Below are 20,004 nucleotides of genomic sequence, written 5' to 3' on the forward strand. Positions count from 1 at the left end.
TTCGGTCAGGAAGTTGTGAGGTAAGTCAAATGACAGTTGTAGCACTTTAAAAACAAACATCTGTGGTTCATTCTGATTTTTATGAGATACCAAAGATTTCATGTTTGGTGTTAAGAAATTTCAGAGTTACAGTAGCATAGCACTCTATAATATCGCTATAATAAATGTACATTTCTCTCTGACACTTGCCAGAGTATACCCAGTATGAAATAATAATTTACAAGGCTAGCTAAGTGTAAAAGTCAATTCAAATTCCCTAGAGTGGGATCCGTTACGTAGAAGTAAACAAGCTCTTCAGTATTAATATCAGAGAAGAGATGCCAAACCGTTGGCGGGTGGGTGTTCGAATCATGCCAATAAGGCTGTAAGCCTGCTCCCCTCCCCAAAAGATCTAGAGCTCCATAAGAAATGGGTGAAGAAACTTATAAGAGCAAGGGACAAGTGGCATCCACCAGCACCTTTCAACTATCACTGCCAGCAGAACATTGCGGTTTGAATGAAATAATTCCTTCATTGAAATTAACCTGCACTTCTTCCTTAAAAACTGTTGACAAACGGCTCAAATCTTCAATGTATTACTCTATACTTCCTCTGCCTCCGTGCACTCTGCTGTTTACAGAGTCGGTGCCTCCAGTTATGTCTCAAGATAGCGGCAGTGTTTGTGCCAGTTATAACAACCGAGCTTCGCAGTCATCTGCATCACAGTATATGGAAACGAAATTTTATAGATTTGTTTTTGTATACAGAGAATAACAACGCACTAATTCTTCATTGTAATTATGTCTTGGTTGACTTGGTGTCGGTGACCCTTTAAATTTGTAAGCCTTAGGTGTGCATGGCTTGTTCTTTAAGAAGTGAAGATCAGGAACACATTATTGCTCTGTTTTCACCAATAATTTGGACTGGGGAGGAAGAAGCAGGCTTAGAAATACATACTTTTATTGGCCTTCAGATGATAGTTCCCTCAGGTCAGCACTGGCTTCTTCTCGCAACAGCTACTGTTGACTCAAGTTTTTTCAGTAAATTGACTCCAAAATAAAGTGTAAATAAGTATTATTCCTGCCGAACCTGCTGATGCAGAGGGAACAATGAGACACGGTTCACAAACACACCGTTGCCTTTATGAACAATGTGTGTGTTTCACATTTGATTCCTGGTGAATTCTTTGATATGGAGCCATCACTTTTAGACAAAGGGAAATCAAACTCGACCATTTTGCTGATATGCTAATTGAGACGATAATAGTTCTCCCTCGTCTGCACATTCCCCATTTCGATATAAACCACATCACAGCTGCAGCAGGCTGGGAGGAGAGCGATATCAGGAAAAATGGGGAAGGTAAGATGCAATGTGGTGCTTGCAAAAGCCTTTCAAGATCTCCATGCCGCTTTTCTGACTTGTACAACTGGATTTTTTTTCCGTGTCAGATTGTGTTCTTTGAAGACGTGAATTTCCAGGGCCGCAGCTATGAGTGCAGCGGCGACTGCCTCGACCTGCGCTCTTACTTCAGCCGCTGCAACTCCCTCAAGGTGGACAGTGGGAGCTGGGTTCTGTACGAGCACCCAAACTACACCGGCTACCAGTACGTGCTGAGCCCCGGAGAGTACTCCGACCACCACAAGTGGATGGGATTCAACGACAGCATCAAGTCCTGTCGCTTCATCAAGAATGTAAGACTTTTCTGAATGACTAGTTGTAACAGCAATTTAGCCGCTTTGGACCTAAACAGAAATATGTACATGTATATATGTATGTATTTCAGTTCATTTGATGTAGGAATTTTTTTTTTTTTTCAATGCACTTTTTCTATCACTTTAGAAATGAATTTGAGCGTATCATCTTTAAGATGGAGGCACAAAATAATAAGTTTATACAAAACTGGAATGATCTTAAATGGCACCTAGAAAGCATCAACCCGTCTGTGGTTGGAGTTTGGGGTTAACTTGCGAGCCGGAAGGTTTCCAACTGGCACTGAAAAGACCTCTGAGCCCACTGACCTGGCACTGCTTAACCAAATACCACCAGACAAAAAGGAGATATAACAGGCTCACGGTTTGGCATCAGCCTTCCTTTTGGTGAGGAATACCAGGAAAGCAGCCAAAAGCCAATTAAAGAGATATGAGGCTGGTGGAAATTCAGATGAATATACAGTTTAAATGCAACGTTGTTCAGTCTCAATCTCTTTTTTAATGTGTATTTAAAGGTGTATGGAAAGTCCTGGAAGATCCGCTTCTACGACAAGCAAGATTTCGGGGGTCAAGCTGCAGAGTATGGGGAGGATTGCCCTTCTGTCTATGAGGCCCTGAAGTTTCGAGAGTTCTACTCCTGCCAGGTGATGGATGGTGCTTGGGTTCTGTACGCGCAGCCCAACTACCGCGGATACCAGTACTTCCTGGAACGTGGCGAGTACCACAAGTATACAGACTGGGGCGCTGCCTCCCCGGCCGTGGGATCCTTCCGCATGATCAAAAATTTCTAGACTGGCACAACTGTAGACTGCTTACAAATTTAAAACGTAGATTTCATTGGCTGGCATTTGCTACTTTTGCTTAGTCATTTATGGGACGGAGCTCAAAGCGAGGGAGAATTTCTGCATGGCTGCTGCAATGTGGGTGCAATATCGAACCGGGGGATGATTTAGAATATTAGAAAAAAATTTAGTATGGAGAAGAAAATTGTTCCGTAGCCACAGTTGTGGATTGGGGAAAAATGACTTTTAATCTCAGAAATTGCTAAAATGTTTGAGCTCTTCAAAGTTTGACTTTTATTCGCAGCACATGGCGCAATTTGCAAAACCATTAAAAGAAGTTTCCTGCTATCTGCCTTGTGTCTTTTATTTTCACGACCACACAGTCATAGTCAACATCTTTAAAGATACTTTGATGACAGAGCATGGCCTCATATGAATTGTGTGGATAGATATGTGTGTGTATATATATATATATATGCCTGTACCAGCATGTCAATATACTAAGAAATGAACATTGTCATCCCTGATTATTTTTATAGTTAATATAGGTCAGGTATGATGCCAGGCTAACTCCTAGCATGATCGTCAGTAATAATAGTCCTAACATAACTCGGTGCACAGGCGGCCCACACCATGCATTTCAAACACCCGATGGCTTGTCGGTCGCCAACAGTGATAAACCCTGGACCCTCTACTGGAATCGGACTCCCTCATTTTGAAGTCCATCGCTGCTCTGTTATGACCACAGATGATCCATCGACAGTTCAGCGATGCTGTGAGCACTCATGTATTCAGGGACTAAATCACTAAATCATTTTGGAAATATGCTCTGAGTAAACATGACTGAAATGTCAAGCAGATATTTGGACATTTATGTCGCTCGCTGAACCTGAGTTGTGCGATGCTATTGCTTCTTTTTCTCTTATTGATGGCTCTTTCATGCAGCTTATTTCATGTTTGAATTGTTGTGCCACTTGTGAGCGTCTGGTGTGAACTGTTGGGGGAGTTGCAGAAATCATACTGTATCCACAGCGTGTGGGTGTGTCCCTACTGTTTCTTTGATGTGAGAACGTTCACTAACAAAAATATACACTGCATATTTAGTTTGGATCAGATTAACATGAATGAATCGCTGTGTCCATCGGACATTAAATATGATAATATTGACTGTTAATATAGTAACAGCAAAGTAGGGCTGGTTGGGGGGTGTGCACACTGTCTCCACTGAAATGATCAAACTATGATGAATAAGCAACATGTCGCCGATATGTAATTGTCAATTTGAAAGAAGCAAAAATAAGTAGGTCACGGTCCCTTTAAACTTATTTCCTGTCTGTCTGTACAGTAGATAGATGCATTTATAGTAATTGCCATCAAAAAGATTGTGCATGCTTGTAGCAGCTTGTACATCAAGTGTAAGTGAACAAAAAAACAACAATTTTTCAGGGCCAAATACTGAATGTGGGGGTGTCACATGCAAACCTGTATACTTGCACTCTACTGCTGTGCATTATGCCACTTGCTGAGATCCTGTATCTACGCGTGGTTCTTGTGGTTCTTATTGTTTTTGCAGATCAAATTTGCAACTGCCAAAATGCATCACCACTGTTTCCATATTCTAAATAGATCAATAGAGCAAATTAAATCAACCATGAAAGGCACTACGAAAAGGCAAAAACTAAACAAAATGTGAGGAGAGAAAACGGACCAGGGGGACAGAAGATATAAATATCCATCTATCCATAAAGACTCCTCTCCTTACAAACCCCCCTTGACCTTACCAGGGTCAACCCAGAGACACGAACCATCCTGTCCTGAGTCTGGCAGGAGTCAAGGCGGTTGCCATGACTCTGCTTTATTATTTATTATTAGGCTTTATAAATTATTAGTGATTACATTTTTTTTTGGTGTGTCACAGATCGAGAATAATCTTCTGCTGCTTGTCCTGACATGTTGGAATGTGTCAGCACAACAGCCGTCTGTCCACATCAGTGCATCAGTGTGTTTGGAAAAATATAGATCCCAAATAAATACTTCAATAAGATGCTACTTTTTCTCATTTCAAATCTGTCCAACACCATTGCACATGCTGAAGTGTTGAAAGCTGTTACATAGTGATGATGCTTCACATCCTAACTCTCTAGGACTTCCGGTACTTTCAGGTGCATAAAAAAGTGTTTCATTGCTTTTGGCTTGATGCTGTGAATGTTGGAGTGATAATTGTGAGACAAATCCAGTAGCAAACTGTTTTGAATCATGAAAAGGTTGGCGCCGTTTGTGGTGTTTAGCTCAACCGAAGAGTCCCGGGTCATCCTGTGTCGACTCCACAACCCACAGCAGGTTGTGTTTGTGTGGAGGCCTTGAAAGGACATGGACAGTTTCACTGGGAGCTTGTAAATGTGTTTATGTGTGTCGCTGCTGCCTTCCTGTGTACACCCTTAGGAAAACACCCTTATATTTATGCACGTCACATTACATTTTATAGATGTTAGAGGTTGATATTTTCCTTTGGCAGTGTGTTGCTATGAAAGTGTGACGTGGAAAGCAAGCATTATTTGATGAACAACATGAGTGAGGATAATTGAAGCACATTGTTAAAATAAAAGTAAAAGCAATATATGTGTCACTTAATTTGTAAACACAGAAAACTGAACCAGTTTAATACACATGTATTTAAGTCCTATCAATGCTATATAATTGTCTTTTTATATTGTGAATATAAGTAAAAAAAGATATATATAAAAAAATATAATAATATATAATAACTCCATAATTTCATCAAAATACAATATTTAATGCAGCAAAAAAAATGAAATACCAAATAATTTTATCACATTACATTGCAAAAAACAGGAAATAATCGAATTGTAATCGAATTGAATGTAATAATTGAATTTTGAGGGTGCACAAAAAGCTATACAGATATATAAGATGAATATTTTTCTTCATTGAAGTAAGAGTGTTTCATGTGAATTGAAGTGTATACGAATGGTGTCTGATCACTGTCACATGTCTCTGACCCTGATCCTTGCGTGGATTGTCACTGCCGCCCTGCTGCATGTATTCCACAGAGCACCAGTTCAGACAGTGAGGGTTAGGGGTCACAGAGCTCAGCTAAACCTGGGACAATGAGGTGCAGTTTGCTGATGACTCAGTGGGATTTGTCATTAAAAGCCTGGAGCATGCCAGCTGCCGTTACTGCTGATGCTCAGCTAGCTGCAAAAACACCATAACCCCCGAAACACAATGGCAGTCCAGCCAGCATGTTCGCCCTGCTCAGGTTATTCACCACAAAGCCTCTGTCTTTTTCTTTTTTTTTCTGTTGATTTAATGGGTGACGGACTGTTCTAGTTTGAGCCTCATCTGAACAGTTGTGCTCTCCCTAGTGGTGTGAATCTCAAGCGGCACCCAACAGAATATGTCATATGTCAAATAATGCTTTAGACTGGGGAACGCATATTAACTATTAATGTACTTGTTTATTTACGGTTAATGCTTGGTAATTTTGCTGTTGTTCAGAGTGAACCTTCGGTGACTATTCTAATCTAGTCTTAACAAGACAATAAGCAATACTTTACAGTGAATAATTACTGGATAATATGTTAAGAATACACGTCTGACTAAGCAGTTTATTATGGATAATAAATGTCACCCAATTTAAAGTGTGACCCAAATAATTTATCCGCAATGGAATGAAAGAACACAACGTTCCTTGAACATGGTACAAAAGCACAGTCTGAATAAAAACAGAAAACCTGTCACAGTAATCACAACTCTCCAGACAGAAATCAAAACAAGTAGATTGGGGGTAACTATTCAGGTGTACTAAAACCTGCATGATGGAAATATGACCCACACACACATAAGACTTTACACAGTGACCAAAACCAAAAGCTAAAAACCAACAGCAGAAAACAAAGCAGTTAAAGTCGTACCATAAAAAAGCACAAGATCCCAACAGAAAAAAAACAGTATTCAAAAAAGAAATCACAATTCTTTGCATATACAACAGAACACACTAAACATACAACATGTTATGTAAATAAATCAGAAAAGCAACCAAATCAAGGGTCACAAACTCAAAACAAAAAAAGGATAAGTAGATCACAATACCTCATGTGGAAAAGAAGACAAGTAAAGCGGAAACACAACATCTAAAGCACAAAAAACACAAAGCCCAAAGCAGAAAACCACTTTAGACACTGAGGCCAAATGAATAAACGTGACCCTCAAAAGAATGACAACACCTAAAACCACTAAGAAACAACAACACCGAAATACAAACCACAATATTCAAAGTAACTACCACAACCCTCCACAAAAACACACAGCACATTATGTCAAAAGGATCAGTCAAAAACACAAGACCAAAGGCAGAAAACACAAGATTAGTGGGAAAACATAAATAGACCACAGCACCAAAATAATAACTGAAAACATATTGTAAAAAGCAACCCTCCAAGCACAAACACAACACCAAAAGCACAAAACAAAACATCCAAAGAAGAGTCTTCCAAAGGACAGTAACCAAGGACACACAGTAACCAAGGAAACAAAACCTTCGTGACAACAGCATCAAAGCACCAGCCCGTCGATCACAAAAGTCACTACCGAAAAAACAAACCCATGACACCGAAAACACAACACCTAAAGCAGATAAGACTATCGGAAGCGGACACAGCACAACATAGAAAGCCTGGTATAGAAAACAACTGTAGCAAAAAAACACACTTGGACTGAAACATGAGGAGATGAGCTGTGGCTCACAGGTAAATAGTGAACTGTCTTAGGAAGTTAATCTACTGACAACAAGTAGGTCAGATTTCACTGTGAGAGGCGGCGAGCAGCTGCAAGAGCAGAGATAACGCAGATGTGTGTTGATAACTACACTGAGGAAGCTCATCAGTCAAGTCAACTGGAAGGAAAGCAAAGTCCTGCGATGATGTGAAAGATTATGCAGTGTAGTAACACGTATAAATCTGACATTACTGACTGCTATTGAGTCATTCCTTGTCCTCCAGTCGATCTGTATTCCACCTCAGATGTGCAGACATGAAGGGCTCTGACTTCCCTTGTTGGTCACTTGGATGTCCAGCTGGCTAAGAAATTTGTAAACAGCAAAACAATAGGGATCACTCCTATTTTTTATTGAATTAATGTATAACGTAAAATAAAATGGATGTTTTTGTTGGCAAATTATGCTTTGCTTATTTATTTTACACTCACTTGTGCACCAAAGAAATCATATTTAGTTATTGCTGATTTCATTCTACTTCAAGTAGAGCCATGTGCAGCGATGCTGCTTTCTCCGCACTGTGTTCTCGGGGCACAGTACTTATCACACTCACACTTGCACTGTTGTTCACACCCCTCCTGTTGCACATAAGGACCTGCTGAGAGTTTATTTCACCCCTTGGAGAAGTCATACAAGCAAATTTTGTTACAAATAAATCAATAAGTCACATTCAAAGTCATTTAATTTCAGTTTATTTATTTTTTTAATCACTATATTTCCTAAAGTAATGTGGAAATGTTGACACATATCCACCGCTAGATGTCAGCCTCGCGTATGCATTTTTGAGAGCGGTCGAAGTAGATTTTAGCAGCGTTTTTCTGCCTTATTTAAAAAATAATAATTAGGATAGATGGAGAGATTAATTGTGGAAACTAATGAATGAACAAAAAAAGCTAAATCAATCGTGCATAAACAAAATTACTGAAAGATACAACTGATCAGCAGATGTGATTTTGTTTTAGGATTTACTAGTTCTGCGTATTCTCTTCTTGGCCAAACCGTCGTGTTGCAGACCTTTGTTCTCGACGTAGAAGCCCAATTTGAACTATAGCTGAGACGAAGCGAGATTGCCATGGGAACCATGCTCCTGCTATTTACCTCTAATCCATTCTGGATCCGACTGCATGAGCTCGAGATGTCCAGCTGCACGTCAAGTCAGTGATGTTGTGTTTTGAACCTTACGAAAGACGCTTCGCATAGAGTTGAACACCTCAGTATTCGTTTTATATATATATATATATATATATATATATATATATATATATATATATATATATATATATATATATATATATATATATATATATATATAATTATTATTATTATTATTATTCGTGAACGGTGTTGCTTTTAAAAGGAAGAGCAAGCATCAAACTTTGTTTATATGGCACATTGCAAACAACAGTAGAATTCACCAGAGATTAAAACATCAACTCACATGCTGGGACGCATGCACATGCACACGATTGAATGAATGGATAAAGTGAGGAGCAAAAGAGAGCGAAAACATGAGGAAAATGGGGTCAAAACAATGGTATCAAAATGAGCACACAAAATGAGATGCAGAAAATATCTGTCAAATAGCTAATTCTGTTTGGATTGGGAAGCTATATATCCCATGTAACCATGCCGGTCATAATGTTATGGCTCATCAGGTTTGACTTTTGAACAGTTCCTGCACCCAAATGATCTGATTATTTCACGTGTATGACTTAGCACTTGTCGTCGCGCTTTAATTAACCCATTTTCTATTGGCACCACGTTTTCGGTCCTCGCGGGTTGTTCTTCAAACACACTCTTCCTACCACAATGACTTCCTCTCGGCTCTCCAGCACGTGTCGACATCCTCAGTCACATGGAATTGTTGACGCGTTGCAGCTTTGAGGTCGTCCGCATCGTTGACGTCGTCTTCCTGATGCATGTGAATGAAACCCCCTCCTCCCTGAGAGCCGAGATCGATGGAAAGCCGTTCACATGGATGAGTGTTTATCAATGAAAAGCTCATATTTGGGAGATGTTCCATCATCCGGGTGAATTTAGAGTCCCGTGGAAGTCGCGGTGGAAAAGTGCATGTCTATAAAAAGAACCATTGTGCTCGCACCATTTTAATTTTTGCTCTAAATAATGTAAAAGTGCTCTAATTTCTTGAGGCCTTCGTTGAGAAAAAAAACACAGATGGCTTTAATAACACGGCAGCTTGATGATACAAGCTGCCAAACCAAACACTGGTTTATGATGGTGCATGGGAGGGGGCCACAGTGCTCCTGAGCCATGTATGCACACACACACACACACCAAGGGGCCCGAGCTGGCGCTGCCTGTCGCTGACTCTCCGAGTATTTACAGTGGCGTATGAGGGGGGATCCTGGGAGGCAGCTATTTTTAGCTCTGGTTTCATCATTCCTCGCTCTCCTCTCTGCGTGCAGCTGCTGCCTTGTGCTGCATTCTAATGAAGAGACGATGGCAGTAAAACACCTTCTGCTCTCGCGCAGAAAACCCATCTATGCTCGGCTGAAGGAGAAAAACACTGGCCAGACAAATTGCTTTTCGAATTTAAACCTTCTGGCGTTTGACCGGCGCTTGTGTCTGTCACTCTGCGGTGGGGAGGAAGTGAAATATAAATGTGTGAGGGGTTTTAAGGGGGACATGAAACATCTCTTCTCCTAGCTCCCACAGAAGAAATGCACACAGAGCTGAAATCAGCTCTTTCTTCTCTTTAAAAAAATCGCAAGAATGGAAGCTTAAATTAGGTTTGTTTTTTTGAAGCTATTGCAGAGAGAACCCGCCACACTTGATCTCATCACACCAGTTGTTTTCATCCCTAGAGGTGGAACATATTGGATTATGGCTGGTTAACTCTTCAGGTTGCATCGATGGCTGTAGAGCAGAAGGTCATGGGTTTGAACTCCCTCAAGCATTTGCTTAAGTAAAACTCATGGCACCAGCTTAGACCTGATCAAGATGGGCAACTGAATGTTAAGATTCATGCGGCTTAGTCGTGCTACTTCACAGGATACGGAGAGTCACGTCTCATCCATTGGCGAATAATGGACTACATTACCAAGAAAAATTTCTTCTTCTTTCGGCTTCTCCCTTCAGGGGTCACCACAGCGGATCATCTTCCTCCATCTCACCCTGTCCTCTGCTTCCTCTTCTCTCAAACCTACAAACCTCATGTCCTCCTCCATCAATCTCCTCTTTGGCCTTCCTCTCCACCTTCTGCCTGGCAGTTCCAACCTCAACATCTTCCTACCAATGTACTGGCTCTCTCTCCTCTGTACATGTCCAAACCATCTCCATCTAGCCTCTCTGACTTTGTCTCCTAAACACCTGACCACATGTGCTGTCCCTCTGATCTACTGCTTCCTGATCCTATCCATCCAGCTCACTCCCAGAGAGAAGCTCAGCATCTTCATCTCTGCTACCTCCAGCTCTGTCTCCTGTCTTTGTCTTTATCTCTACATCCTGTAACTTCACCTGTCCACTTGGCTCCCTCTCATTCACACACATGTATTCTGTCTTACTGCAGCTAACCTTCATTCCTCTCTTTTTTGAGGCAAACCTCCACCTCTCCAGCTTGCCTTCCACTTGCTCCCTGCTCTCACCGCAGATCACAATATCATCTGCAAACATTATCATCCAAGGGGTTCTTGTCTAACCTCATCTGTCAACCTGTCCATCACCATGGCAAACAAGTTTGGGCTCAGAGCTGAGCCTTCGTGCAGTCCCACATCCACCTTGAACTCCTCTGTTACATCTGCAGCACACCTCACCACTGTCTTACATCTGGCATTCATGTCCCGCACCACTCCAACATACTTCTCAGCCAGACTTCCTCATACAGTACCACAACTCTTCTCTTGGCACTCAATGTGATAGAATATTACAAACTCTGGGGAGAAGAATTGCAAAGCAACCAAAGCGCTTCACACTATGTCACCCATTCACACACTGATGGTAGTAGGTCGCAACGCAGCCGTACTGTCAGGAGCAAACCAGGGTTAAGTGTCTTGCTCAAGGACACAGCAACACAAGCACGTCAGGAGCAGGGATCGTGCCGACCACCTCTCAGTCGCAGGCTGGCCACGGTACCATCTGAGCTGTGTTGCCCCAATCTGCAATGCAAGAGATATTCATGTTAATCCAATGAGATTTGCTCAATTTCTAGTGTGTTGCACCACCAATATAAAACATTGCTCAGCTCAATGGAATTTGATTATTAAAGATATAGTGCGAACTGAGGTGTATAATTATAGAGACAACATTCTCTCAGCAAGAAGGTTCCGGATTTCAATCCAGCTCAGGCCCTTTCTAGGTGGAGTTTACATATTCTCCACCACATTCCGGTTTCCTCCCAATGCCCAAAGACATACTCACTAAGTTAAATGGACAATCTGTGTGTGTGTGTGCATTTTATCATCATCTTTATTTTGTCGTCTTCTAATCTAATCTAAGATCTGACTTATTTTCCCTCTGCAACTGACCATCTCACTGTATTATTAATACAAAAATATAGTATATAGTAATGTATATATAATATGTGAGACCATATTTATGTGTTGACTCCATGTCGTGAATAGAAGTCACGTGTTGCATGTAAAGCTAAATATGTCATGGAAACCAATCACACCATATCGTAGCAGAAGTCGTTTCCCAAAGCGCGATCTATTGATAGACTTGTGGAAAACTCACAAATCTCAGATGAACTAGTTTGTTTTCCTTACTTCAACCTCTCATTTCGGGCTCCTCTAGTTCCCTCGTGATTTTTACATAACAGCGTGCCTCTCCTAAACGTCACCAGATTTCTATTACATGGTAGTTACTGGGGCTATTCCAGGAAACATAAACAGAGTTTTTGTGCGGCGCAGTTTGTTTAAAGAGCCCAGTTGCGTCACAGTGATTGAGATTCCAGTGAGAACTGCTTTGTTTTCAATGGAGGGAGCACCAGAGAAATGGCAGACCCTCCTCAAAACAAGAGGAATGTCTTTGAAAGTTTTTCCTTCTTGTGGAAGGGAATTTTTTTTTTTTTTTTTTTAAGCGAGCCATTAACCAAAGCTGGTTCACGGCTTCTTGTGATATAAACACACTTGGATTTCTGTTTTATTGCCTCTGTTGAGGTTGTTCTTCCTTTGCTTTGTAACAAAGCTGTGTCTAATGGATTAAAAAAAAAAAAAGTGTGAGTCAGTGCTAAAAAATAGTCTCACCATTCCGGTATGTTACTATGTTTGCAACATTTATGTTGTAAGCAAAAAAAAAAAAAAAATGCTGTAATAATTCTGTTAAATAAACAAATTTAGATTTAATTTCAGCAGATTTAATTTAGCAGATTTCTACACGTAGATTTGAGAAACTACTTATTTAAAGATATGGATGTAAAATCTAAGATAAAAACTGGTTTATCTGTACTCATTCAGATGACTTGAATTTTTTTTTGATCTTGCTTTTAAAATGATTTCATCTATAATTGGTTTTCAGTTAATTCATTTTCATTCATTTGTTCATCCTATGGGCTTTAATTGTCTTTATTAGTTGCATATTTTCATAAATGTAATTTCTTATTTAAGTAATTTAATAGATGTAAACAGCCAAAGAACTTCAGACCCGTTTTTTATTTAATTTAATTTTGGCAAACTTTAAATTTGGCAAACTGAACTCAACTTGGCGGATGATAGATTTGGATATTCAGTGTTAACCTTGTTCACCTCAGTGCAACAGAGAATTGTACAAAATATCTTTATTGCAAGTTTCTTCTATTCCTCTCTCTGCATAAGATGAACGTGGGTTGTTTTCCCTGTAGGTCACGTCAGGACAGAGTAGAAGCAAACTTCTTTCTTTCCCTGTGCTTCCCATGTGTATCTGCTGCTGTCTTCCGTGATGGATTGATTTGCTGGCTGTAGTGATGAGCTTGCTTAAGGCAGATGACTCAGTACCTCACAAAAGGTCTGTGTGTGTAGATGTATTTATATTCTTATATTGACCAGTCTTTGACAAACCACCTTCTTGTGAAAACATTTTGCTTTTAGAGATCACAACGTGTGTGTGTGTGTGTGTATGGTCAATGAAGGAGGAGTGTTGGAGTTGCTTTCATTTGCAAGACAAACAAAAGGTTAATTGCGGAGCCATTTGCCTCTTGTACGCAGAGGGAATATGAAACACATTATGTTTTCAGGGCCTGCTCGAGCAAGCGTGATACATCAAGGTCTTCCTCAAATGAAACTGCAGAAGTAAATCCTGACTCTGAAACATCTGTTAATTCATTTTCAGTCATAATTTCGATAGTCCAACTATTACTTTCTGTATTATTTTTAAGCTATTTTCACGTATTTTGGAGCAGACTCTAAAGCCAAGCAAACATCGAAACAAACAAACAACCCCATTGATACGATTAGCATTGGACCCGATACAGTGCTGAGAAACTCAAGAGCGGCTCCAGCAGGAAGCAGTCATTTATCCTCTTGTAGTTCCACTTCCAGGCAGCGGATTGGCAGCAGAAATGCTGCATTTTAATTTAAAACTGCTGAGACACAGAAATCCTGCTGGAGCACTCTGCAGTCAATGACAAGTCTTCCAAATGTTAGAGTGTCTGTTCAGGAACACCAATAACAGAAACTCAAATATATGGCTCTGCCGGGAGCAGATCCAAAATCCATGTCCTCAGAGTGGGTTTCAATCTGCTTTTATTGATTGAACACGGAAAAGTTAGTGAATTATTCATGACTGTTTGAAAAGAAGGCGGTAAACAAGAAAAAGTGAGACAAGAAATGGCTTTTAGCTCCGCAACAGAGTGTATGGATCTTGATGCTTTTATACTCTCGTGTGTTGGTTTTCAGATGTCAATTTATTGTTTGCATGAAATGTGCTGTTTAGTTTAAAGGGTATTTTAGTTTTGATATCTGACTATAGCTTTTGAACTTGGACCATTTCGAGCTATGCTTCGGGGCCATTGCAACAGGTATCTACAGGGGTGGGTCCCATGGGACTCGTGACTAATCCACCATAAATCTGACTGCTGGTCTTTAATATCATACAACATATACAGGTATTATGGATTGTTAAAAAAACAGAGAGGTAATATAATGTACTGCAATGCATGCCTTTACTTAGCCACGATAATTATTGGAACTATTGATATTGTTATATATCATCACGTACAGCACCATAGAGTGGCACAGGAAGAAAGAAGTAGCCATTGGAGCTAAGACGGAACTAGAATGATTGTAGAGCTTCTACTTGGGTTGGGAGTAAAATGCCAGGTGAAGCCTGAGTAGGACTAGAAAACTAACAGTTATTTTAAAAAAAGAAGATTAGAATGCTGCAACTCCTCATCGGACAGCGCAAGAATAAAATCTTTCATTTTCTGTCTCAGATGGAGCATTTAGAAGTCGGCTGAAATTCAAGCCTCATTCTTACCGTTTTACTGAAATGGCTTTGTCAGTGTAACTTGATTTTCCAAAGTGCAGCCACACTTCTCAAACAGCACTTGCTCCCTCGCACAACAAGCCACTTAGAGTTCGCTCACATTACATTTTTGTCCTTCGTCTCGATTTCACTTAAACCTAATAGAGCGTTGTCTTCAAACACTTCCTGTTTTGATCCCTGTCTTTTTAACATTTTAATGTTGCAGATGGTTGTCTGGCTGATCTATCAATGAATAAATGCTTGTTAAAGAGGAAAATATTTAGATGGGATCCTGCTCTTGAAATGGAATAAACATTCAAATGACCTGTAACTCAGATCTTTTATCGACTAAGATGAGGAGCACGTCAAATAAATGGATTTTGTGTCATTCTTTTTCCACTTTTCATGCAGAAGGTGTTTCAAAAGGATTGAAGAAAGACAACAAATCGACAGCTTCCCTCCACCCAGTCCATGTGCAGCAACATTCAGTGCATTAACATACGCCCAAGTGTCCCTTTGCTCTCCTGTGTTGATCTTGAACAGCTCAAACAACAGCCATAGTAAATGTGGGTTTCAGATTTCCTACTTGCCAAATTGTGATCCTGCTTCTAGTCTGGGTTCAAATTTGCCCTCCGATTATTAAAACTGTTTTAAAGAACTGAACACTAGGGGGTTCCCTCTGGTGTGCATCCAAATGTCTGTTCATTTGCCTCAGCCGTGATAACTGGACGGATGTCAGGACCACATGGGGTGACAATCATCCCTCACGCAACTGGATATCAAATGGACTTGGTTTTCAAAGGATCTGGTGTATATTTGGAATGATAAAAAAAGAAATCATTTGCACCTGCTACATGTATCTGTCATAAATGACAAGTCCAGTATATAGGACAATAGCGTGTGCTTTGTTTTAGAGTTCATTTCAACACTTGAGCTCTCCATTCTGTAATAGACTGTCAGTCCTGCACTCCAGTGCTTGATCCTGACATCAGGATCAGGAGAGCAGCAGCATCAGGCTACTTACACCCTGGCTGCTGGAGGGATTCCACAACCATCGCCGGAAATGAATGATCACGCAAAGTACCGACTAATCGGATGAGCATTCGGCAAGGAAATCACTAATTTACTAATTGCTTGCACAGACCTCTGTTTTCCGGCTCAGAACAACAGGAAACTTTATTAACTAATGGAGGTTTCGTAGCTGTATCTTGTGGGAACAAGAGTCTTTTAGGTTGAGGACGCTGGTTTTGAACTTCTAAGATCATTGAAATAGCCAACATTTGAAAAGCCATTCACAACTCTGTAACAGATTTGAATGAAACCTAAGCATGACATCCCTAATATAGACATTTAGTTTCTAAGTATTGTTCATCATTAATTCATTAATAATAGTTTTAAGTGGGAAACAGGGTCTTTCGGGTCTCACATTAAACAATGAACAATTAAACAATTGGGATAAAAGAGGGCAGCAATGAGTTATGGTAACAATTAACATTGCGTTAACTTGGTGTTTTGCACATTGTCAAATGCATTTATTCTAATTAAAGATCGTTTTAAATGAAAAAAATAACGACATTTTTATTTCTCAGTGGATTTTCTTTTTACACTGTTAAATGGAAATTATTACTGCACTACATTTATTATTTATTTTTAGCTCAACTAGTATTTCAGGAACGTAGTTCGTTTCGATCGTTTTTTCTAAAAGGGTCCCTGAACTACACACCTGAATGGACGGTGACGTGAAGCAGCTTGTTGCGAACGTGGCTTAAATGGATTCAGTGGAAACTTTTCGGATACTTACTTTTTTTTTCTGAGAAGTCCGCCGTTCGTCGGTGCCATATAACTGAAGATAAGTGTTTCAACTTGTTCATGCAACTGCTAATGAGAAACTGTTGCAAGTCGTGCTTAGCCGACTGTTAGCCATTTAGCATTTTTCAATACGAATTCGATTGTACGTGTCCAACTTATTATCAAGCTGTTGAGAAAGCTATTGAGAAAAGTTCATTTCACTACCGTCTTGTCGCGAATTATATAGCTTTGGTGATTAATATTCAGCAATATTTGAGCTGTTTTGCCTAATATGACAAAATGATTTCGACCATTCGAAACACCTGTTGAACAAGTGGTAAGATTCCGTCTCGCGCTGCCTTCAATTTCATAAAATAGAACAGTAAATATATTATTCCCGGTACATCTACGGTACGAGTACGTTTTTTGTTGGATTATCTAAAAACTTCCAAGTTCCTATCAAATGGAGGCACACAGCGTGTAGAATACTCGCATCTAATTGGATGTATTGAAATATTCAGTGGTCGAAGATGAGTTGTGCATATTGATAAAATGAACATATTAACATTTCTGGCTGCTGACCTACTGACTTAGCATTGTAATAGATATTTCTAATTAGCCGATGTGGTGTATAAGGAATCTTTCTCTTGTCATGTTGACCTATGTACATTACACTGGGGATGATCGCGTGGCAGAATGTAAAATGACTGATTTGAATGTCAAATTCTTGTGAACATAAAGGTCTTCGTGACATTTCCCTTTTGGAGCTCTGACCTCTGTCATCCCGCTGCCTGTCCATTTCTACATTGTCTGCTAATGTCACGGGTGAAGGGATGAATTTGCATCTACTCATCTCAAGTTAAAGTCATAATAATCACTCCATTAAAATGATTTCTTTCAGCCTAAATCTGAAATAAGTACTACCAGTTAAGCAGCTGTGAATGCACCTGAAATACTCTCCCCTAAATCAGTTGGCACACAAACACTTTCTGCGTGTACAGGTTTTGTTTTAGCAATATTGTACAAATATGCTGAGAGAAGCTATTACATGTTTGGCAGTGTAATGCATTTGAATATTTCAAATCCAATTTATACATTTTATGTATTATTAAAGATGAAATAATTGAAGTATGCTGATGAATAATTCAGTGACTGCAGTGGGGCTGAGGTCAGCAGGGCAGGGCGACACATCTGTAACTGGAACAGTTGCTCAACCTTCATCCGTCATGCTGTAGATGTTGATGTATTGCAGGCTATTTCATTTTCGAGCCATAACATATCTTGATTGTCCAAGTATAAAGGCTTTTATTGGGCGGTTTATATGTTCAACTTACCCAAGTGGTATTCATAATGAATCCTAATCATACGGGGGAAATGAACTGATTACAAAAATGGGCTGAAACCCAGATTGGTATAACCAAAATGTTAAATGGAACAAAGACACTTGCATGTCACTTCCAGGTTTTTCCATCCTAGCTGTCTTTCAAAAACGAAAATTGCATAGTGGACCTTGACAAGTGAGAACTGATCCGATGTGACTTGGGGTTAGCAATCTCTTTATTTTTTTGCCTGCAAAATCCAGGTTTTATAAAGAATTTTTACCCTGTCACTTGTTTAACAGAGTCTGAAATCACGAAACGTCTACAAAATAGAAATTTGATGTTTCTCATCGTCAACCCTGTGTAAAACTAATCGGTTGCTCAATCCTTGCTCCAGATTGAAGAAATGTATATTAGTTATTTCAAAAACATGTATAAATGAATGGAAGGAAATGAAAATCATGTACTATTAGAAACTCCCTTAAGATTGGCTCCAGACCCAAGTGTACATGAAATACTGGGAATTAGTGGTTGAAAAAAAAATACAAATGACATTTTGTGTCACCTTAGCCTGCTTTGTCTGAGGGTGCATGCGCAGTTCCTAAACTGTAATAAAAATAGAACCTAGTACATCATCTTCTTTTACCATCCAACAACTCATCTCATTCATCTTTAAAATGGAGTTACAAATTAGCATACCAATCTGAGCTGCTTATTTCTACACGGCATCTCATCTTCTGCCCAATATATTATGCATTACATTTCACAATAGACTCAAATGCGTTTTTTTCAATGTGCTCTGCAGATTTATCAGTGAGTCATCCTGTCTTTGTCCTACTTTGTAAGAGCTTGTTATAAGGAATCTTTTTTTCCTGCTAGACTGGTTTCCTTTTATTTTGGTTTCATTCACGTTTCATGTTGCCAGCTTAATATTCCTCTCAAACACGTGAGTGTTTAGTTGCATCCCCCAGTGTTTTTCTTGGTTGAGGCAGCTAGTCTCATTAATAGTCAGTACGTAAAAAGTGAAGTGGGGCTATGACATCAGAAGGGGATTTAGCGGGTAAGATCAAAGCGATCCTTCATATTAGTATCCTTCACCTCCTCCGCTCTTTCGCTGTTCTACCCACACGAGTCGACCGTCTGGGGGGATTTAAAGAGACTGTGTGCTGCAGATTTAGATGAATGGCGCACATTAAAAACACAACATTGCTTTACCTGTGGGTGCATAAATCTCTATTATTCTTGCCTTTTACACGTAATACGCAGTGTGTTTTTATTTCCAATGCTCTCATTAGTAGTTACATTTTCTTTCTTCCTTTTGAATTATGTTTGTGTTTTATGCCTCTTGTTTTCTTGCAGCTTATTCCTATGTGTTCGAGTCATGAGCGAAACAGCAATTTGGAACATAACGAAAAAAAACAATATATTGGAATGTGCTTTGCAAACGTGGGCATTTAGAGGTCTGAAAGTGGTTTGTTCCTGAGGTTAAAATAAATGCTATACCCTAGGCTAATACATCATTATTGAGACCAGCAATGCAACAAATATTGATTTCCAGGAAATGCTGCAAAAATGATATAGGGTTATTGGAAAATAGTAGGCTGGCTGACGTATTAATGTTTGCATGTATTATAGCAAGCATACCATTTACCACAAATATAGAATGTGAAACAGGATAAACGATAATGATCGCACATTCATCTTTGGTGTGATATGCTGGCAAAAGGACATGAACTGCTCAGTCCTACTAGCAGAACTGGCTGGTGAAGAAGGCTGGCTTGGACTTTGTATGCATGCTTGACAGTGTGGTGGTCGAGGTGATGGAGAAGAGCACCGGGGTCATAATTCAAAGGATCATGAACAATCCCTCGGACTGTCGCGATGATGAACTGTGAGAGATGGAGAGCACCTTCTCTCGGACACCAGCAAAAAAGCTCCATCATACCAATATCTGGACAAGGTTTGAATTCACTGTTGGACACCTGGGAACATGCTTTATTGATGATGGAGTTACTTTGCAATGAAGAGTCTGTGGATTCAAACGTTATGTGCCATTCACGTACTACCTTTTCTGAATGACTTTTTTCCTTCAGTGATTATGATACTCCGAGTTGAATTTCCTCGATAGAGGATCAATAAAAATCTTATCTTAGAATGACCGGTCCTTGATTAAAACATGGTAAATGAGCACCTGATTCATATCAAAACACCCCAGAAGATCACATCTTACTCTT

General features: G+C 39.8%; 1 protein-coding gene across 1 annotated transcript; it reads left to right on the top strand.

Annotated features, from left to right (window-relative positions):
* Positions 1-1,266: 1,266 nt before the first annotated feature.
* LOC128765797 (gamma-crystallin M2-like) lies at positions 1,267-2,816 on the top strand. Its single transcript, XM_053876906.1, has 3 exons — positions 1,267-1,338; positions 1,428-1,670; positions 2,204-2,816. Exons 1-3 carry the CDS (start codon positions 1,330-1,332, stop codon positions 2,477-2,479), a joined length of 528 nt encoding a protein of 175 aa, XP_053732881.1. The 5' UTR covers positions 1,267-1,329; the 3' UTR covers positions 2,480-2,816.
* The last annotated feature ends 17,188 nt before the right edge of the window (positions 2,817-20,004 follow it).

This window comes from Synchiropus splendidus, chromosome 10 (genome assembly GCF_027744825.2).
Source record: "Synchiropus splendidus isolate RoL2022-P1 chromosome 10, RoL_Sspl_1.0, whole genome shotgun sequence".
In the NCBI taxonomy this organism is placed as follows: Eukaryota; Metazoa; Chordata; class Actinopteri; order Syngnathiformes; family Callionymidae; genus Synchiropus; species Synchiropus splendidus.